This window comes from Chiloscyllium plagiosum, unplaced genomic scaffold (genome assembly GCF_037043375.1).
Source record: "Chiloscyllium plagiosum isolate Xiang-an unplaced genomic scaffold, Cpla_swu_hap1 HiC_scaffold_26, whole genome shotgun sequence".
Classification (NCBI taxonomy): Eukaryota; Metazoa; Chordata; class Chondrichthyes; order Orectolobiformes; family Hemiscylliidae; genus Chiloscyllium; species Chiloscyllium plagiosum.
Genome location: NW_028270164.1, coordinates 50,202,487 through 50,225,773, shown reverse-complemented (window position 1 = coordinate 50,225,773; position 23,287 = coordinate 50,202,487). Strand labels below are relative to the sequence as shown.

Here is a 23,287-nt window from a genome sequence, read left to right as displayed (position 1 = left end):
TCTGTCCTATGGGAGAGGAAGACAACATGTAGGAATGCAACAATTATGGGGAATTCAATTGTAAGGGGAGTATACAGGCATTTTGTGGCCACACAAGGTTCTAGGATAGTATGTTGCCTTCCTGATACTAGGGTCAAGTATATTTGAGTGGCTACAGAATATTCTGGAGGGTAAACAGCCAGTGGTTATGGTACAAATGATGAGTGCAGAAATACATTAATAAGTAGGATGTTAAATGTAGTGATCTTCAGATTGCTCATCAGAGTAGAAATAGCTGAATACTTTGGTTGAATGCGTAGCTGGAGACATGGTGCATGGGAGGGTTTCAGATTGGGGCATTAAGACTGACTCTGGGGGAAATGAGGCCAGTACGTATGGGCCAGGTTGCACCTCCACAGGTCAAGGTTGCACCTAGGCAGGACCAGGACTGAGGCCCTAGGGCAAGCATTTGTTGGTCTGATTGAGTCAGGTTTAAATAGAATGGCAGGTAGATGGGAACCCAAGCAGGCTGACTAGGCAAGACAAATAAGGAATAAAAGAAAGAACAGTAAAACGCAAAATATGGTATACAGAGTAATGCAGGGCAAAAGATAAATTAGACCACAGTACAGGAGGGAAGCAAAAGGTAGTGGGACAACACTGTTGATAAGAGGTGAAATGAGAACAATTGTGAGAGATGATCCAGGCTTGGATAATCCTGATGAAGGGCTTATGCTTGAAATGTCGATTCTCCTGCTCCTCAGATGCTGCCTGACCTACTGTGTTTTTTCAGCGCCACACTTTCGACTCTGATTTCCGGCATCTGCAGTCCTCACTTTCTCCCGGGCTTGGGTAGTGTAGAGTCCATTTGCATGGAGATATATATGATGAAGTAGGAGTAAGAGATGTGTGTGTGTGTTTTCTATATATCCCAAACAGAGGCCACACTGTAGGGAAGGATGTCAGTTAACAAACAATAGGAGTGCTAAAAAGAATGGCACTGAGGATGATGTACTTTTGGGTGGGGGCAGCAATACTACTATAGAACATAGAACAATACAGCACAGAACAGGCCCTTCAGCCCACGATGTTGTGCAGACCACTGATCCTCATGTATGCACCCTCAAATTTCTGTGACCATATGCATGTCCAGTAGTCTCTTAAATGTCCCCAATGACCTTGCTTCCACAACTGCTGGCAACGTATTCCATGCTCTCTCAACTCTGTGTAAAGAACCGCCTCGGACATCCCCTCTATACTTTCCTCCAACCAGCTTAAAACTATGACCCCTCGTGTTAGTCATTTCTGCCCTGGGAAATAGTCTCTGGCTATCGACTCTATCAATGCCTCTCAATATCTTGAATACCTCAGTTAGGCCCCCTCTCCTCCTCCTTTTCTCCAGTGAAAAAAGTCTGAGCTCAGTCAACCTCTCTTCATAAGATAAGCCCTCCAGTCCAGACAGCATCCTGGTAAACCTCCTCTGAACCCTCTCCAAAGCATCCACATCTTTTCTATAATAGGGCGACCAGAACTGGACGCAGTATTCCAAGTGCGGTCTAACCAAAGTTTTATAGAGCTGCAACAAGATCTCACGACTCTTAAACTCAATCCCCTGTTAATGAAAGCCAAAACACCATATGCTTTCTTAACAACCCTGTCCACTTGGGTGGCCATTTTAAGGGATCTATGTACCTGCACACCAAGATCCCTCTGTTCCTCCACACAGCCAAGAATCCTATCCTTAATCCTATACTCAGCTTTCAAATTTGACCTTCCAAAATGCACTCCTCGCATTTATCCAGGTTGAACTCCATCTGCCACCTCTCAGCCCATCTCTGCATCCTGTCAATGTCCTGCTGCAGCCTACAACAGCCCTCTATACTGTCAACCTTTGTGTCATCTGCAAACTTGCTGACCCATCCTTCAATCCCCTCATCCAAGTCATCAATAAAAATTACAAACAGTAGAGGCCCAAGGACAGAACCCTGTGGGACACCACTCACCACAGACTTCCAGGCAGAATATTTTCCTTCTACTACCACTCGCTGTCTTCTGTTGCATCCTAAAGGATATAGTTGCTGGACTGAGTCAGGTCGTGAGGAATCAATTAGTGGGGAAAAACATAGTTGCTTTTATCCTTACTAATCTGCTGGTTGCAGAGCATCTGTCCCATTATAATATCAGTGAGAGTGACCACTGCACAGTCTTTTTGGAGACCAAGTCCAACCTTCACATTGAGAATACCTTCCAAGATGTTTTGTGGTACTATTGCTATGTTAAATGGCTCAAACTCTGAACAGATCTGGCAACTCAAGACTGGACATACATGAGGCTCTGTGGACCACCAACAGGAGTGCAATTGTACTCCAGCACAATCTGCACCCTCATGGCGTGGCATATCCCCACTCAATCATTACTATTAAGCCGGGGATCAACACTAATTTAATGGGGAATACAGCAGGGCATGCTAGACATTCCTGAAAATAAGCTGTTAACCAAGCAAAGCTACCAGACAAGACTAATTGCATGACAAATTGTGTAAACAGCAAGTGATGAGCAGAGCTAAGCAATCCCACAACGAATGGATCAGATCTAAGCTATGCAGTCTTGCCACATCCAGTCGTGAATGGTGATGGACAGTTAAACAACTCACAGGAGGAGAAGGCTTCACAAACATTCCCATCTTCAATGATGGAAGAGACCAATATGTCAGTGCAAAAGATGAGGCTGAAGCATTTTCCGCAATCTTCAGTCAGAAGTGCCAAGTGGTTGACTATTTCTGTCTCCTCCAGTGGTCTCCAGCATTACAGATGCCAGTCTTTAGCAAATTTGCTCCACGTGATATCAAGAAACGATTGGAGATACTGGATACAGCGAAGGCCCCAGCTTCTGACAGCATTCTGGCATTGGTACTGAAGACTTGTGTTGCAGAACTTGTAGCTCCATCAGTCAAGTTCTTCCAGTGCAGCTATAATACTGGCACTTACCCAATCATATGGAAAAATGCTGTCAAGCAGCATCTGCTCAGCAATAACCTGCTCAGTGATGCCCAGTCTGGTTTCCACCAGGACCACTCAGCTGCTGACCTCTACAGCCTTGGTTCAAAGATAAACATAAGACCTGAATTCTAGAGGTGAGGTAAGTGATGGCCCTTGACATCAGAACTGCACTCAACCAAGTATGGCATCAAGGATCCGTGGCAAAATTGGAATCACTGAGTATCAGGGGGCCAACTCTCCACTGGTTAGAGTCATACCTGGCACATAGGAAGATGGTTGTACTTGTTGGTCAGTCATCTCAGCTGCAGGGCATCACTGCAGGAGTTCCTTGGGATAGTGTCCTAGGCCCAACCATCTTCAGCTGCTTTAACAATGACTTTCCTTCAATCATAATGTCAGAATTACTGATGATTGCACAACGTTCTGCACTGTTCACCACTCAGATACTAAAGCAGTGCATGTTCAAATGCAACAAGATCTGGACAATGTGCAGGCTTGAGCCGAGAAGTATCAAATAACATTTGCGCCACACAAATGGCAGGCTATGACCATCACCAATAAGTGATCATGCAACCACCCCCTCCTGGCATTCAAAGATGTTACCACCACTGTCATCAACATTGGGATTGCGATTGGCAAGCACTCAATTGGATTTGCCATATAAATAGAGTGGCTCCAAGAGCAGGTCAGAGCCTTGAAATACTGTAACTCACCTGACTCCTTAAAGTCTGATGAAGGGATTTTGCCTGAAACATCGATTTACCTGCTCCCAGAATGCTGCCTATTCTGCTGTGCTTTTCCAGTACTACTCTAATCTTGACTCCTTAAAGACTGTCCATCATCTCCAAGGCACAAGTCCGGGGAATGTTGGAATACTCCCCACTTGCCTGGATGTGGGGAGCTCCAACAATACTCAAGAAGCTTGATACCATCCGGAATAAAGCCGTCTGCTTGATTGGCATGATATCCACAAACATCTACTCTCTCTACCACCAATGCTCAGTAGCAGTGATGTCCATGTCCAACAAATATATTTCTTTTTCAAATTTCAGGTAACTTTAATTTTCATATTGATTTCATGAACCGGGTTGGAAAGTGTAGCTATGACAACAAATTTGTAATGTGCATTTGGGATTGTTTCGTAGAGCAATATATCATGGAGCCAACCAGGGAGTAGACTCTCCTGGATCTGTTAATGGGGTAAAGAGACAGGTTTAATAAATGACCTCAAAGTTAAAGATTCTTTAGGAAATAGTGATCATAGAATGATAGAATTTAATATTCAGTTTTAAAGTGAGATACTTGGGTCAGAATCAACTATCTTTAACTTGAATAAAGGGAATTACAGTGAAATGTGGATACAGTTAGTTAAAGTGGACTGGGTGCATAGATTATCAGCCAAGATAGCAAACAAGGAGTGGCAGGTATTTAAGGAAGTAATTCATCACTCATCAAAAATATATCTCCGTAAGGAGGAAATACTCAGAGATGGATAAACGTTGTTAACCATGGCTAACCAAGGAAAATAAGGTGAGTATTAAGTTGAAATATGAAGCATAAGGAAGTAAAAGTCACTGGTTGCCCCAAAGGCTAGGACAAATTCTGAATCCAGCAAAGGAGGATTATAAAGGTAATAGAGAAAATAAACAAGGGCAAACTAGCAAAGAATGTGAAAACTGACAATCAGAGCTTCTTGAAATATATGAACAGGAAGAGAGAGGTCAAAGTGAATGTCAGCACCTTCAAAGATCAATTAGGGTGACAATTGTGGGGAACAAGGAAACATGGGAGGAGTAGACAAGTTTTGGGGATTGCCACTTTTTACCATATTATCCATGTAGTGATTGGAGCCGAGTGGACCTCATTGACTGCAAGGTTCTTTGGCCCAGGTTAATAACCAGGAAAGTCTTGGCTGACCAATATAACAAAGAGATTAGAATCTCCTCAGTTGAGGACTGACTCTGAGTTGGCTGGCCATAGCCATTTACTGTGCACTAGTAAATAAAGAGTGACTTGGTGTCAGAGATACGGGCTCTCTGCAGTTCTTTCAGTGGTGACGGGAGAAAATAGGACATGCCTGAACACACACTGGCAACTGTCATCCTGGAGCTGGGTAGCTGAAAAGCTACGAGTAATCCTTCTGACTGCGTGTGGATCCACAGCATTTTAGGTTATAAGGGCTTAACTTTCCAAGAGGCACCAAGCACTAAAACCTTGCAAGAGTCGATGTAGCTGGTTAAGGAATGTTATGATCCAAAACCACCTCTAATCCTGAGACACTATCAGTTTTATTCGGCTGTTAGAGAACCAGGGAAATCCGTATTGGGATTTTTGACGAGGTTGCAATGACTGGCAGAGGCATGTGAAATTGGATTGACCATGAATGAGATGCTGAGAGACTGTTTGTTTGGTAAGTGGGATTAATGACTTAACCATGCAGAACCGCCTACTAGCTGAAGCCCATCTGGACTTCAATGAGGCACTGCAGTTGGCCTTGTCATTAGAAAATGCAGCAAGTGGAGCATGGAAACTACAGGACATCCCAATGTAAGTGAACACCCTCATCTGCCCAACTGAACTTGGGGAGCACCACTTGAGTGTAGGCAATTGCAGAGCCTTTCACGGCACATCCTGAGTAGAGGGAACTTTGGCTGACCCTCAGCAGACCCCCCCCCCCCCCAACAAAGCCAAGCCTCGTTCAAGTGGCTAAGCGGTTCTTCAGGATCTGGGCCAGCAAGCCATTGTAGGTACTGGCGGTATGCGGACTTGAGACAGCAAAGGAGTCTTACAAGGCCTGACTTGAGTAAGAAAATTTGTAGGCCAGTACCCAGAAGCGTGTACACCCTGGAAAGGCCCCCGACTGTGGGTTGGAACAATTGCTTAGTGACATCCAAATAGGAACCAATTAAAATGAATGTTTGATTAAATGGGGACCTAGTTTCCATGGAGGTCGATTATTGGCATAGTTGCATCTATGGTTGCAGAATCTGTCTTTAACAAGATTCGTTTGGATCTCCAACTTTTTAAACTTGCACAAGACCTCTGCCAGATTGAGAACGTACACTGGGGAAGCTTTGCAAATTAAGTATACAACTTTGATTCCGGTGTCCTATGAGAAGCGGTTGGTGCAATTATCACTGGTAATAAAAGGCTTTGGCCTAAGCCTGTTGGGGTGAAATTGATTGAGAAAGATTCACCTGGATTGGCTCAACCTCGGTGAAGCCATAGCGAAATAGCCAGGAGTTTTTTTAAGCAGGGCTTGGAATTATCAAAGGGGCCAAAGTCATGTTACTTGTTGACGAAGCAATTTCAAGATTTTACAGGGCCTGCCCGATGTCATTTGCCTTGTGGGCAAAAGTAGAGGCTGGAGAGTGAAGGGGTCATCAAACCTGTGCAGTTTATAGAATGGGCAGCACTGGTTGAACCGATTGTGAAGCCTGATGGCTCAGTTCACCATTGTGGGATTTTAAGCAAACAGCAAGCTGTTTCTCGCAATTGGCTAAATACCCAATCTCTCGCATAGAGGACTTGTATGCAAAGTTGGGGGAGGTGGGGGGGCAACTGGCCTTTACAAAGATGGACGTGAGCCATGCTACCTGCAATTGTGACTGGATGAGGAGTCCCAGAGGTACGTTGCAATTAATACCCAAAGAACCCAAACATAGAAAACAATGCTGAAAATTCCTGCTTCGCCTGAGGCCCACTGAAGATGTTACCTAGTAGGGTAATGAAACATCTGGAAATGAACCTTCGAGCTCAGTGAACAAACCTACATCCAAAACCTCAACCTGAGCTACAAATCTTCTCAAAACTCGTTGTAATTAATACCGATAAGGGTTTATATCAGTATTAAAGCTGCCATTTGGGGTATCAGCCTACGCTAACTTCTATCAGACCATGGAGAACATTTTACAAGGGCTACCCCTGGTTGCCATTTATCTGGATGACGTACTAATAACTAGGAAGAACAATAAAGAGCACTTGGAGAATTTGGACATCGTGCTTAAATATTTCTCCCAGGTGGGCATACAGCGTAGATAGGAAAAATGTGTTGCAGGTGCCCTAAGTAACGTACTTGGGTTACAGAATTGACAAAACCGGGTTACACCTGTAGAAGAGCTGAAAATGTGTTGCTGGAAAAGCGCAACAGGTCAGACAGCATCCAAGGAGCAGGAGAATTGACGTTTCAGGCATGAGCCCTTCAGGAATCCTGAAGAAGGGCTCAAACCCGAAACGTCAATTCTCCTCCTTGGACGCTGCCTGACCTCTTTTCCAGCAACACATTTTCAGCTCTGATCTCCAGCATCTGTAGAAGAGAGTGAGGGCGATCAAAGGAGTCCTGGCTCCCACATCTGTACCGGAGTTTAGCTCTTTCCTTGGGTTAGTGAATAACTATGGAAATTTTGTACATAACCTGGTCTCTATGTTGGCAGAAGAAAGTGAGGACTGCAGATGCTGGAGATCAGAGCTGAAAATGTGTTGCTGGAAAAGCACAGCAGGTCAGGCAGCATCCAAGGAGCAGGAGAATCGGGCAGCCTTGCACCTGAAATTGAAGAAGTGTCAGCCTCAAATGTTGAGTAGCCAAAAAACAGCCTTTAGGAAAATGAGAAAGCGGCTATTGTCATCTAAGGTGTTTGGCACATTCAGATCCCAAGCGAAATCTGTTGCTGACATGCGATGCCTCCCGGTATGGTATCTGGATGGTGTTGGCTCACTGAACCAAAGGAAAGGAACACCTGATTTAGCATATGCTTCCTGGACTTTGCTGAACACAAGCCTAAATAGAGAAGGAACATTTAGCAGTCATCTTTGTTATGAGGAAGTGCCACCAGTACCTTTACGGATGAGAATTTGTTATAGTAACAGATCACAAGCCCTAGCTAGTGCTACTGAAGGAAGACAATGCAGTGCTACTCATGGCTTCTAACAGAATTCAGCAATGGCCCCTTATTCTCAGCACATAAACATTAAAGTTAGAACACCATACAGAAAGGCAAGTGGCTAATGCAGGTGCCTTGAGCGGCCTTCCACTGGCAGATACGCCACCAGCGGCGCCTCCCCTGGAAGAGTCTGTTTTGGTTTTAAACTTTCTGGACATCCTTCCTTCCAGTTACTGCGGGCAATATCCAACCATGAATACAAAAAGATCCTGTCCTAGCCAAACCGAAACAGATGGTGGTAATGGAGATAGAGGACCATTGCAACCAGGATTGGAACCTCTTTGGATCCAGCGAGACCAGATCACCATAGGGGGCAGCATATTACAGTGGGGAAGCACGGGTGATTATCTGAGTAAAGGTTGCCACCAGACACTGATCAAACACCTCCAGGGGTTTCCAAGGTGAAGATGCCAGGGATGAGGCCAACATAGCTGCATTGGTGGGGCAGTGTTCATGAGAAATTGTATACGAGCAGGTAGGGAAAGAGTTAAGTTTTAGGTTGTGTAACAAAGGCTCAGCTTGCATGACTTGGATCAGATAAGAACTTGCAGTAAACAATGAGACGCTAGAGGCAAGGGTAGTGGGTTGATGAGGTGAAAAAGCTTTCATTATGTAAAGCTATTTAACAAGATGAAGAGGCATTCATTATGCAAAGTCAGTTAACAAGGTGAAAAGCATCCATTATGTGAAGTCAATTAAGGTTAAGAACATTCATTATATAACACCAGATAGCTTAGTCTCTACTTTTGATACTCACTGATTGTAACGGTGATCCAATCAATGTTGCCTTATTTGGAAGCTGTTCCCTGTAAGTGACTATATAATTCCTTAAGAATCTGCTATTCAAGAGAAGACTGAGAACTCATGTCTCTGTGCATATGGGCGATCGTTCTCTCTCCCTCCAGGGCCTGGCATAAAGATGAAGGTAAAGCCAAACTGTGTCTGAGTGTTTTGCTTCAACTGAGGTGAGAACGGGACGCCATTTATCGTGCCAACAAGAACAAAAATTGCTACCAGCAGCACCCCCACATTTGTGGGAATGGCCTGGTTTGCCCTGGACTCGGTTGCATGTCAATTATGCTGAACATTTCAAGGTCTCTATGTTCCTGGTCATTATGCATGTCCATTCAAAGTGTTTGGACGTGCATAAAGTTTGTTCTGCAAACTCAGATCTCTGTTGAGAAGCTACAAGCGTTGTTCGTGATACACGGACTACTGGAAGCATTGGTCATGGGCAATGAAACATCATTTACCTGTTGTAAGTTTGCTCGCTGAGCTGGCAGGTTTGTTTTCTAATGTTTCGTCACCACGGTAGGTAACAACATCAGTGAGCCTCCGGTAAAACGCTGGTGTTCTGTCCCGCTTTCTGTTTGTGTGTCTTGGTCTGTTAAGGTGGGTGATATCCTTTCCGGTTCTTTTTCTCAGAGGTTGGTAAATGGGGTCCAAATCGATGTGTTTATTGATGGAGTTTCGGTTTGAATGCCAGGCCTCTAGGAATTCCCATGTGTCTCTGTTTAGCCTGTCCTAGGTTGGATGTGTTGTCCCAGTCGAAGTGGTGTGCTGCTTGTCTATATGTAAGAATACTGGTGATAATAGGTCATGTCTTTTGGCTAGTTTTCTGCCTGTATGTCCGATGTACTGTTTGTTACAATCTTTGCGTGGTATTTTGTAAATGACATTCATTTTGCTGGTTGGTAGTATAGGGTCCTTTAGGTTTCATCAATAGCTGTTTGTGTGTTGGTAGGTTTGTGGACTACAGTGATGCCAAGTGGTTGGAGTAGTCTGGTAGTCCCCTCGGAGGTGTCTTTGATGTATGGTAGTGTGGCTAGAGTTTCTGGGCATGTTATGTCTACTTGTTTGGATTTGTTGTTTAAGAATCTGTGGACTGCGTTTATTGGGTACCTATTCTTCTTGAATACGCTGTTTGGCTGTATAGGTATTTTTTTTCTGCTCGTAGTTCCTGGGTGCTGCAACTTGAACCTCAGCCTGAGCTACAAATCTTCTCAAAAATCACAAGGATCACTTACCAGCAAGGAATTTGAGTATTTCCTAAAGACCAATGGCATTCTGCTCCATACCATCCATCATCCCACTGTCTAGCGGAAATAATGGTCCAAGGTGATGAAGGCGGGTTTTAAGAAAGAGTCTACAGCATCAATTGATACCGAACTGTCCCTGTTCAATTATAGGACAACCCCACATGCATCAACAGAGAAAACTCCAGCAGTGTTACTGATGGGGAGAAGACTCCACACAAAGCTAAACCGATACTTCCCCCTCTCCCCACCCAACCCCCCACCAGGTTTGGAACAGGAGGAAGAACACCACCTCAAAGTGGTGGAAGCCATTTAATTCTAGGGGATGAAGTTTGGTGCTGGAACCAGAAAATGGCCCTGTGTAGGTACAAAGTGAGGTTGGCACAAGGTCAGGTCCTGCGACTTACAAATTCAGGTAGATGATACATTCCTGAACAAGCATGTGGATCACCTGAAAGCTGCTACCGCACAAACTGGACAGGAGCAAAACATACCTCGCTCCTCAGAACAGCCAGAAGGCCTGTTGGAAACTACAGGTGCTCACCCTCTCTCTAGTGTCAAGGAAACCTCAGAGTCCAAAATGGATGCAGCCTTGATACCATTACCACTAGAAGAAGAAGAGGAAACTCTCCTGAGATATTCTGGATGCAAGAGATGGGCCACGGTCCAGTACACGCCACCTGCATCTGAGTTAAAGTCAGAGGAACTGGACCTGGGGTGAAAACATCGCAATAGAAGCTACAAGCAAAAGACCCAGCCTACATCCCCAGACTTGGAGGAGAAGGCAGTAGTGATTAGAACCAGGTGGACCTCATTGATTACGAGGTCCTTGTTTGTGATTGGTAACCTGAGCCAATCAGGAAAGGCTTGGCTGACCAAGGTAATGAGATTAAAATTTTCCCCATTGAAGACTGACTCCATGCTGGCTGGCCAGAGCCAGTGTACTGTGCACTAGTAAATAAAAGGTGACTGGATGACTCTAAGTGGCCTCTGTCTAGTCATTTCAGTCCACATCATGGTGTATTGGGTACAGACGTTTTCAGCATCTGAAGACCCGAATGATACTGAATGTTGTCCAGTCCCTTGAGGAGGACCTGCAGAGATGTCTTGGAGCTGAGACGTCTGACCTCCAATAATCATAGCCATCTTCCTTAGTGCTAGATATGACTCCAACCAGCAGAGAGTTCTCCTCCAATTCCCGGTGACTCTGTAGTTTTTGTAGAAGCCACTTGATGTCACAGTTGGCCAAATGTGACCTTTATGATGAGGGCAGTCACTTCCACCTCACCTCTGGAATTCAGTACTGTTGTCCATGTTTGAACCATGGCTGTGCTGAGTTCCTCTGGCAGAACGCCAACTAAGCATCAGTGAACAAGTTCTTGCTGAGCAAGTGCTGCAAAATAGCACTACTGATGACCCTTTCTGTCACTTTACTGGTGATTGAGAGTAAGCTGACGGGGTACTAACTGGCTGAAGTAACTGTGGATATATGGGATAAATGGGGGTGACTTGTTAGGCCTCTGTTCAAGTTGTCAAACGGAGGTTTAAAAATAAAGGTGGATGAAAGTTAAGAGCAGTTAAGCTGGGGCAAGGGTAGAATTGGGTGATATAAGCAATCTCAAAGATAGCACTAGGCACATATCAATTTGAAGCTCATGCAGTTGCCAGGGAGCAGATGAAATCGATGGCAAGGAAATTGAGTTTATACCAGAAACTAAAGATAATGGTTTCAGTATTCCATGAATTTAATTGGATCAAATTTCAACTTATCCAGTAAGCTCAATATTCAAGCTCTATTGTAATGAAACAAGCCAGCCCTAACATTGAAATAGCATTTTGCTGCTTTCAGATGTGGCATAACTAACACGCTCCTGTGATTGATTTTCAATTGTCAGGACACTAATTGGGAATCCGAAGAGAATGTATGGAACAAAGTAGATCATTTTGCTTCTCATGTCTACTCTGTCATTGGATCAGATTACAGTTGATATTCTATACCTCAATTTCATTTACCCAGTCCCACTTGTCCATTCCATATATTTGGATACCCAAACCTAACAAACTACATCTTTTGGTGCCAGTATCCCCAAGACCCTTTTCTTTGGTAGGGGTGGCACAGGGCAGTGGGGGAGTCATGAAGTGGTGGTAGAAGGGAGAGCTGCTGCTCTTCTGAGTTTCTGCTCTGTTAGAGTTTTTGAAAAGATTTGTAGCTCGGGTTGTGGATGAGGTTGTAGGTTTGTTCGCCAAGCTAATATGTTTTTCTGTAGACATTTTGTCATCTCGCTAGTTGATGTCGTCACAGGAGTGTGTTAGTTATGTCATATCTGAAAGGAACAAAATCCTATTCCAACACCACTGACCCAGATTGGACAACTGCATTAGAACAAGCCATCACCATACAACAACACAGGACCAGAACAAGGAAAAGACAGGCACTACAGGAGAAAATATCTAAACTCACCCACAAAACAATATAGACAACGCAGAGACATGAATAAAGAATCTCTCAGGCAGACCATTCACAGACTCAGAAATCCATCCTGATAGATAGACCAAACTATAACTACAAAGACACCAGAAAAATCGACTTGCTAGCAGCATAAGAAGCCATATTAAAAAGCAACGGACTGGATGAAGAAATACAAAAGATCAGACAGACAATAGCCCTAATTCTAAGCAGCAAAGGAGACTGGAACACACACAGCACAGAAGAAAGGAAAGCACTAGAGAAACTCAAAAGGGACAAGAACATAGTTATACTACCAGTGGACAAAGGAAGGACGATGGTAATACTCAACAGAAATCAGTACATAAAGAAAGCAAATGAACTACTCAGCGATACTACTACTTACCAACAGGTGGTGATGGACCCAACCCCACGGTCTGAGAACAGAATTACTATGATTCTAAAACTAAATAGATCAGGAGCGATCAGCAAAATAGACCTTCAGAAAATGAAAACCAATAGATCCAAAACACTGATTCTAGGGACTACTCAAGGTTCACAAAGCAGAAGCATCCCTCAGACCTATTGTATCACTCCCCGGGGCGCCTACCTATAAGTTAGCCAAGGAACAGCAAAAAAGACTAAAATACAGAGTAGAATACTCCAACCATTCCATTCACTCCCAAGAGTTCCTTAACATCAGAAACATCATGCCACATTAGAGGACGATGAAATAATGATTTTGTTTGTTCTTTACATCTATAAACATTGACCAAGAATACCATTGCCACACTATCTGACGAAGTGCATACTAGGATACCCAACAATACCAGCAGCATCAGCAAGAACAATGTGTTAAAATTACTGGACCTATGCCTCACAACTTACTTTGCATTCAGTGGACAAGATGCAGACAAATCAACAGCACACCAACAGGCTCCCCAATATCAGTAATACAACTATCCAACCCAAACTCTGGATCTGGTATGTAGATGATATCTTTATTATCTTTAACGATACACAACTGGAAGAAACTCACCACCACATCAATAACTTCCTCACTGGAATAAAGTTCACTAACGAAAAAGAGAACAACAGCAAACTTCCCTTCCTGGACATATTAGTGGAAAGCACACTAACTGATGAATTTCATACCAGCTTGTACAGGAAGAACACCCCTACTGACCAGATACTGAGCTGTAACAGGAACCAGCCCAGCATCCACAAACTTAACTGCATTACAACACTACTTAACCAGGCAGCAACCCAGAACTCCAGAGGGCAGAATAGGAACACTTATTCAAGGCATTTAAATGGAGTGGTTGCCCCAAGAGCACTATTCACCAGTACTTGCGTAACAACCTAAAGAAGAAAACTACATGACCGGACACTTTGGTGATCATACCATACACAAAGGACATATCAGAAATGTCTCCCCGATTACTCAGACCTCTACGAATCATAGTGGCCCACAAACCAGTAAATCCCTTTCTCCAGCTCCTGACAAAAGTGAAACACTGGGCATCCATATCCAACAGGACAAACGTAGTCTACATGATACCCTGAAAATACTTTGGAAAAAGACTACATAGGACAAACAGAAGAAAACTGTCTGTACGAGTACATGAACATCAGCTTGCCACTGCCAGGCATGACCAGTACACTTTCATTTCCAACCACACTGACAAGGTCACAAATTCAACTGGGACAATGTAACCATCTTAGCACAGGCAAAACAGAGAGACGCAAAAGAATTCCTTGAAGCCTCGCACTCCAACCGTGACTCAAATGCACATATTGAACTGAACCCAATATACAAACCATTCTGACACAGAACTGGAAGTACCAGAAAACAGGGACACCAATATCAGGTGGGACAGACCACCTACGCTTCACCTATGTTATGGACCAGACTAAACCCCTCAAAACATTTCAAGAAGGTAGCCCAGACTCTAACTTTGCATTTGTTTTAAGCAAGCGTACAGTGGATATTTCAGGAGAGGATCAGCTGGTCAGACTACTTAGTTTTAAACAAAACAGAATTTATTTACAAGATTACTGAATGAAACATAAAGAACAGAATACAGAATACCGAATAACTTCTCCTATCCAGAAACCCAATAGACTATCCCAACATAATGATCCTGTTCGAAAATACTTGCAACAATCCCATAAACACCCCTTGGCACAAAAGGTAAAATGAAACATAAGTTCTTACAAGAGAGAAGTCAGAGAGAGAGAGAGTCCAGCAGCCTTTCTTCACACGGTCACTGCTGCATTCAAACCAAACAGAACAAAAAACAGCTGTGAGAACTGGCCACTCCCCTTTCATTATACAAGTTTTTTTTCAAAACTTTGAATCCTTTTGCCCGAGGCAGTATCTGTTAGCTGTAAACAAATTGGCCCTAAAATCCATTCAACCTCAGAAATTTCATTTACAACCTTTTTGAAAAAAAAAACAAGGACAACCGAACCTTATTAAAGGAACAGGTTTGTCACACCTGGCAAGGTAATGAAGTGCTTGCAGAAAAACACATTGGGTGCCTAATTAAAGCTCTGCTTTCACACTTTGTCCTTTTGATCTTGATTTTCCCCACCAAAGAAAGTAGATCCTCTATCTTATCAACTCAATTTTGAGTATCACTTCAACCTTTCCTCATTAAAAAAATGAAATTGAATTTTTGAATTGGGAGCACTGATCTATTAAAAAGAAACTTTACAACATATAGGAGGAATATGGTCAAAGTGCTAGCAAATGGGACTAGATTAATTTAGGATAGCTGGTCGGCATGGACGAGTTGGACTAAAGGGTCTATGTCCATGCTGTACATCTCTATGACTCTATATGCTTGAAATCTGGATATGTTTGGCACATTGTGGGATGTGCTGTGCAACTTTGATCATGTTTACTTCTCTTCCTCGAGTTGCACGTTACACTTTTTGTGGTCTCAACAATAATCAGCTTTAATTAGCCTAATATTTGTGGTTGTTTAGTTGTACGGGTCCTTTTTCTGCTTGTTGATGAATGAATGGTATTCTTCCTCTCGTGTTTCGTCGGGATCAATACGATCTAAGATTCACAGTTCTGATTAGGCATCGAAGCTAAAATGTAGAAATTGAAGCTTAGGAGGATCGTCTTTTAGAAGTTTTTAACAGGTCAAGTAACTTGAAGTAACTGCTAAACAAGTTAATCTATAACTGATAATCAGAATGAATAATTGCACCAGTGAACAATTGAGATTCTGTTTAGAAGCAGACTAGTGAAGTGAATAATAATCTTACAGAGAACTGAAAATTCAACTAAATGATTTGAAAGAAATCATAAGAATTTTTACTGCACAAGATAGACTCATTTGATCTATCATGTCTGGTTCTTTACCTGCAGTGCTCTACTCTGATCTCATTTTCTATTTCTTCAATGTTTTATGTTTGTAAATACTTACCATTTATAAGGTTATAGAATATTCAATGCTTCTTACATGAGCACCTTTGATAAGCATCCCCTTTTATTGTAATTTACTTTGAAAAATAAATGCATCTAATCCTATTTCTTTGTTCCAATGCTAATAAGAAAATAGTTCTAGGGATTGTGGATTTCATTTATGTAGGTGTATTGGAGAAGCTATCATTGTTATTGTTGAAGAGAATGTTGAAAGATTTAATAAACGATGTTCAAAATTTTTTAGATGGGAAGAAACTGTTCTCATTGGTAGAAGGGTTGAGATCTAGCGTGTATTGATTTTGGGTGAATGGGGAAGGAACCAGAGGCAACATGAGGCACTTATCAGGTTGGTAACTTCTATCTTTAGATATGCCTAATGTTGATCCTAGTATTCATACGCTCCACATTAAACCAGGGCTGATTCTTTGTCTTAAAGGTATTGTGGATTGAGAAATATGAGGTTGCAGTTTGTGGTGAAAAGTAATGCTGCTGCTGATTTCCAGTGCTTCATGGATGTCCAGTTTTGAGCTGTTAAATCTATACTGAATCCATCCATTTAGCAGTGTGGTGATGTTGAACAAAATTATGATGGATGTCCTTGGTGTGAAAGCAACATTTTTATCTCCCCAAAGATTGCACAGTGCTCACTCTTACATTTGTTCATTATAGTATTAGTATTTGTGACAGGTTGAATTTGTATGGATGAGGTCAAGTCTGAAATTAGGCGTCTAATGACAACCATGGAACAATTGACAATTGTTGAAAAAATCCATTTGGTTTATTGGCATCCTTTAGGGAAGGAAATCGGCCGTGCTGGCCTGATCTGGCTGACGTGTGGATCCAGACTGCCCATAGGCAATAAATGCTGGTTTAGCCAGCAACATCCAGGTCCTCTAAGTGAATGAAACAAAGTAGGTTTTTACCTCATGATGTTGGTCTCATCATCTAGTACAGGTCCACTCTCTCAGCTGTGTTTTTCAGGACAATGCCAGCTCGGTCAGTAATGGTACTACTGAGCTACCTTTTGGTGATGGGCGTTGACATCAATGAGGGTAGTATAGACTGATCTGTATCGAGCTGATCATTTAAAGTAACAGGGAGTTGGAAAGGAAAAGTAGAAATAGTCTCCAAGACCACTTGCCTTACCTGGAGCATTCTTGGCGGAGCCATCAGAAATCTGTCTTCACACTCTGTGTTTATGTTATGTTTAACAAATTGCAAAGAAAAGCAGAGAGCTTTCACACAGTACAGAGCATTACCGGAATTTCTCAACGATTTAGATTGGAAATTTTGTACCTGGTGTACTATTCCTAGTATATTTTAGCTTTATTTCCTGCAGATAATATCAAACATTTATTTAAAATGTATCTTGCAATTGTGCTCTTAGATGCTTTGGAGATAAATTGGTGGACAATCTGGTACACTTGTTATAGTGCCTTATTTATGCTAGTTCACTTTCAGGAAACCGTATAAACAGCACAGTAGACCATAGGGTATAATTTATCTCCTGATTAAGTTATTTGTCAGCACAGATATAGGACATAAACCATGTCCCTAGATCCTGAAAATGATAACCAATGTTCTGTGCTGAATGGGATAGATAAGCTGCAGTGATCTGTTTTAAATCCAGTATAAATGTAATGAGATATTAGATTAGGTTCCCTACAGTGCGGAAACATGCCTTTCGGTCCAACCAGTCCACACCGACCCTCCGAAGAGTAACCCACCCAGGCCCATTTCCCTCTGACTAATGCACCTAGCACTATGGGCAATTCAGCATGGCCAATTCACCTGACCTGCACATCTTTGTGACTGTGGGAGGAAACCGGAGCACCCAGAGGAAACCCACGCAGATACTGGGAGAATGTGCATATCCCACATTTAATTCTTGTTAATCAACATACCTAGATCTGTACTGGTGTTACAAAGAAGTTAGAAATTTTTCCCAAAATGTGCTGTTGTACTTAAATATTCCTCTGCAATGTAGTGCATCTTGGCACAAAATTGTCTGCTCCAACCTGCAAGTTGCTATATTCTTCGCAGTTTACTATGCCCCTAATTTAGCTTCTACTGCTTTTGCTTAGTTTTATTAATTTGTATTGATATTACTATGTATCCTATTGCCCCTTAACATAGAATTAAGTTAATTATAGTTGACTATTGAAACCTTGAAATGGACATGTGCAGTGATGACTTCAACTATAATAATGCTTACCTAGTTAATTTTTGTATAATTGCCTATTTACTTCAATGCCAACCATGAGGAAACTGTGTTTAGTTGAGTATTATATTTTTTGTACAGGTACCTGGAGAGTTATGAGAAGTTGCATCATTTTGGTGAGGATGATGAAGTACTTACCCCGACCAATTCTCGACCACAGGGTGTCGTCTCTGGGGTTCATTTGTTTTATAATCGACATCAGCACATCATCCCAGGTAAGTGCCAACAAGAGGAACCTCCAAAACCTGTAATAATTAATTGCATGATTTATCTTGGGCTGGGAGTGGGAGGGTGAGTTACGTAAGCTGTCAATGGTTTTGTTTATAAACTGTTCATATCAGAAGATTGAGAAAACTCCTATACCTAGTTGTGCTGCTTCCTCAATCCAGCAGTACCATAGGGCTGATGCATCTGTACTTTGGCCAGTGTAAATGTACAAAGTAATTACATTGCAGTATTACTACAGAGAATATTTGTGGGCATACCTGATGGTACCACTAACAAAGCCATTACTAGAACAGCTGTCTGCTGTCCTTCAAGAAAGCAGTGACAGATGAGAGATTCTGCTAATTTAATAAAATGTCTTTGGACCATCAATTTAACCTTGACTAAGTTAGACTATGCTGTGGAAACTGGTGGTTGAAGAAATATTAAAAGCACCTTTCAAAAGTGTTTTCAGCAGGTTCTTCTACCATCATAAAATAATGCAGGTAAGAAAGCAGCCGTTTATCACAGTATGACAGTCCAGATTTTTAATAGTCATTTTATTATTCCCATTTATCTTTTGCCATAACCCTACTAATAATCTTTGAAGTATGATTTAAGCTGCTTCAACTACCCTTTCTCAGTCTATTCTTAATGCACACAATAACTGTACAAATGAAAAAAAGAACTCTGGTTCTTTTATTAATTATTTCAAGTTTGCATCCTCTGGTGACTGCCTCTTCTGTCACTGGAAACAGCTTATCCAATGGAAAACACCTTGAGAGTCTCTTCGTGGAGCTGAAATTCCAGTGACATTCTTAAATTTGCTCTGAAACCTTGAAATGTACCTACAGTGCAATGCAGTAGTCCAGCTGGCACTTAGCCAATGATCTCTGCAGGTCTTTACATTCTTACCTTTTATTTTAAATGTCAATGATTCTGACTTTCTTTTTCCATGTAGCCTTCTCTTTTTGCTTGTCTACTGTCTAAGATTTGTGTATATACACCTCAGGCTTTTCTGTTTCCATGATACCTTCAAAATTGTGCCTTTTTAAATATAGATTGACTCATTGCAATGCATCACCACACTCTACATTAAATCGCATCTTCTATGTCTAACTCCATCTTAGCATGTTTATTATCCTGATGTTTGTTACTGTCCTCTTCATTATTTAGTAAATGAAGTTAGTTTAATGTCTTCCATAAATTGTGCACATATGCCCTGCACACACAAGTCTAGTTTGTTAATATATATCAAAAAAGACCAGTGGTCCTAACACCTGGGGGGTATCGCATCTCATTCCAATCTCAAACAACTCTTCACTACACTGTTTCTGTTTTAAACTAATTTTATAACCACAATGCCAATGCCACAGTAAGCTGTCAAATTTCTCGTCAGATCTTTGCACTAAGTTGCACATGTCATGTGGCTTGTATGATTTTAGTCTTTTGTCAAATCTGATTGCATTACCATTTGACAATAAAATAAACTAATGTTATTCTTTCTTTCAGAAAGTGTACGTCGGGGTTATGGGCTTTTTACAGAATTTACCACAATCAGTGATTATAATAAAGTGGTGTTGTCTTTACTTTCGGGACTTCCAAATGAAGTGGACTTTGCAATCAACGTATGTACGCTTATGTCACATGGGAACAAACAAGTACTGCAAATGGAAAAAGACCCAAAGGTGGTTACACTGCTGCTTGCACATGCTGGGATTTTTGACGATAGTAAGCAACTTTTTTTATAATTTATAAATGTGTTATGAAATTATCAAAATTTCAGAAGCTAGCATAGGAATAAAAGTGTGTCTGGTTCAAAGCGGAGTTGGGAGAAGTGGGAGGCTTGTCTTTCTTAAAGAAAAGGACGAGAAATTTGAACATAATAATTTAGTGTGAAAGGGAAGGATGCATTAAGCCAATGAAAAATCAATTGCACTGGCAGAACAATGACATTGTACTCACTGCATGGAGAGAAATGGCAAGACTGAGGAAATTAATCTAAATGCATAGGTAAGTATGTAGAAGTCTTATGCATAGTTTTGTTATTAGTAAGAGTTTAGTGTTGGTGTTAAGACTGGATAATTTACTCCAGTCACATTAGAGGGGAAACAAAATTCAGAAAGAAGAGAATCTAACTCAGCTGGGTAAAGGGAAATGTGAAGGAGTTCCAGCAGACCTGTGTAACAGACTCCCAAGTATTTAAGACTAATAAGCTTTGATTTTTATGTTCTTAACATGCACCCAATTTGATGACAGTGCATGAACCCGTTATCAATTTTTTAACATGAGTTAATGGTGGTTGAACAGGGACAACCTGTGCACAGCCTGTGTGGGAACATGGGAGGCACAGTGGTTAGCACTGCTGCCTCACAGCGCCAGAGACCCGGGTTCAATTCCCGACTCAGGTGACTGACTGTGTGGAGTTTGCACATTCTCCTTGTGTCTGCGTGGGTTTCCTCCGGGTGCTCCGGTTTCCTCCCACAGTCCAAAAGATGTGCAGGTCAGGTGAATTTGCCATGCTAAATTGCCCGTAGTGTTAGGTAAGAAGAGGTAAATGTAGGGGTATGGGTGGGTTGCGCTTCGGCGGGTCAGTGTGGACTTGTTGGGCCGAAGGGCCTGTTTCCATACTGTAAGTAATCTAATCTAATCTAATGGGCTAATGCTTGGTGGCACAGCTTAAGAGCAGTGCTGATACCTGCAAGGATGAGGGGAATGACTCCGGCAAAGGCAGCTAGCATTTGGAGCTCAATGTTAAAAATCACAACACCAGGTTATAGTCCAGGTTTAATTGGAAGCACACTAGCTTTCGGAGCAACGCTCCTTCATCAGGTGGTTGTCAACCACTTGATGAAGGAACAGCACTCCGAAAGCTAGTGTGCTTCCAATTAAACCTGTTGGACTATAACCTGGTGTTGTGTGATTTTTAACTTTTGTGCACACCAGTCCAACACCGGCATCTCCGAATCATAAAATTATTTAGATTTGTAGGGAATTTCATAATCAGAAGAATAGAGAGCGCACTCAATTTCAAGAGTTCCAAAGGATTGTTGCATGTTATTCTCCAACACCATCCTGAACCTTATACAATGATCACTGTCGTAAATGATTCCCCACTGAAGCTTGATCCATTTAGTCCACATCTCCAAGGACCAGGTGCAACAAGGCATCTATCCTTGTTGGACTGAGAACATACTTCTGTTGTAAATTCCCCCAGACATAATCTAGGAATGCTTGCCCCTCACTGCCCCTTCTACTACCAGTATCCCAGTCTATACTTGGTGGTTGAAGACCACCATATTGGCCATTCTATAATGTTGGCATTTCTTTGTAGCTTCCCTTAAGATTTGGTCCCCAAATTGTTTTCACTAGTTCCCACAAATTTGGCTGATGTGTTTCTTACATACACCAGTGATTGTATTCCAACAATACATTATTAGCTGAAATACTGAAAGGACTTTGAAACGTTCTGTGGTAATTAAAATGGCTACACAAATGCAAGCCTTTTTCTTCTCTGGAATTCGAACCCAGGCGTAGGACTGAAATTTGCCTATATGGAAAACAGGATTGGTAAAAAAAAAAATTGCAGGTTATAACACATCTTGGACCTGGAATGGTAGAGTTACTCTCCTAGTTAAAGGCAGTTGAAAAAGGATAGCACTGGTACAGATGCATAATCTATAAAAATTGTGGGGTTTATTGCCTAACAGGGTATCTTTCACACTGGAAAACAATGGAAGGGAGTTGAAGGAAGAAAATTTTACAAGATTACTCACAGGCACACAATAATAATGGTAACAGGAGATTCCAAGATCCTCAAATAAACTAGCATAAAAAGAAATAAAGTGAGAAGAGGGAAACATTTTTCTCATGTATGGTGGAGTCCTTTCTCATTCAATATGTTAGTCAAACAACAAGTCACTAATCATGTCAGAAGTAATAGAATAAAACAGCACCCTCAAGGAACTGATTGCTACATAGTAAGGTATAACAATAAGATTGTGAAATACTTTAAGCAGAATAAAGACTAAGGTTAACAAATAAATTGGGATAGAAGGTTTGTCTACAGAGAAACTGGAAAAATGTTCTGGGAAACAAAGACGGAAACTGAGAGAAAACTTTCATATGGTTATCAGTTGAGTTCAAGGAAAATCATTATAAGCTGAAAATAGTCAAGCTTCAAATACAGAAATAAAAGGAAAATTGAATCTAAACTTTATACTCCGCATTTGAATATTAAAAGAGGAAGGAAGAGAACGCGGTAACTTGGGAGAGAAGATTAAAATAAGGCAAATGGAAATATCAAAACAAAATTGCATTCCTTGATCATAAGGAATAGGTTGGGTTTGGTGATGCCCTAACTGCAGGAGGTGCACTTCCTGCACATGTTGCACTGCCTGAGATGTTAAAGCTGGCAACCTCTTGAGCAACTGGTTATGCCAAATGTGGTCAAATCTTTCTTTTTGAATATATGTAAATATCTTGTTTCAGCACTGTAAATTCTGTGTTAAAATTCTGGCTGCCAAAATGTCAGCAGACTAATGTACTGATAAGGATTATACCTGTACGGAGAAGGTTGGCAGGCCAGGAGCAAGGGCTTTGGAGTTGATGCTATCCTTAGGGGCAGGATTAGTCCCAAGTAGTACATCTTGTGTTGGAGCACCAGAGATTGCGACTGAACTGATAGGTGCACACCAATTATGAAAAGTTAAGAGAAATGACACTTGTACAAGCTGACAGCTTGAGTATATGTTTATGCTTAATGGACTTCTGAAGTCTGGCTTCAGCATCAGGAATAAGTGTTTTTAAAAAACGCTATCAACAATAATGAAAATTAAAGATAGATAAGACATTAAAAGATGAACAAGACAAGTTCATAGGTCTGTTTCTGTGCTGCACACTCCTACGTAACGGTAACATGTCTCGAGACTGTCCACCGTTCAATTAAATCACAGCTGAATTCTACTCCATTTACTCACTGTATGCGATTCTTGGTAATTTCAAGATGAAATGAAGAAAT

At 41.7% G+C, this 23,287-nt stretch overlaps 1 protein-coding gene across 1 annotated transcript in view; it reads left to right on the top strand.

The window, feature by feature from the left end:
• LOC122563310 (AT-rich interactive domain-containing protein 2-like) overlaps positions 1-23,287 on the top strand; it is a 265,104-nt gene that overhangs the window by 140,385 nt on the left and 101,432 nt on the right. Inside the window, exons 4-5 of the mRNA XM_043717025.2 lie at positions 18,145-18,278; positions 19,780-19,998. Of these exons, the coding sequence (XP_043572960.2) occupies positions 18,145-18,278; positions 19,780-19,998 (353 nt within the window). The remainder of the gene's footprint in view (positions 1-18,144; positions 18,279-19,779; positions 19,999-23,287) is intronic.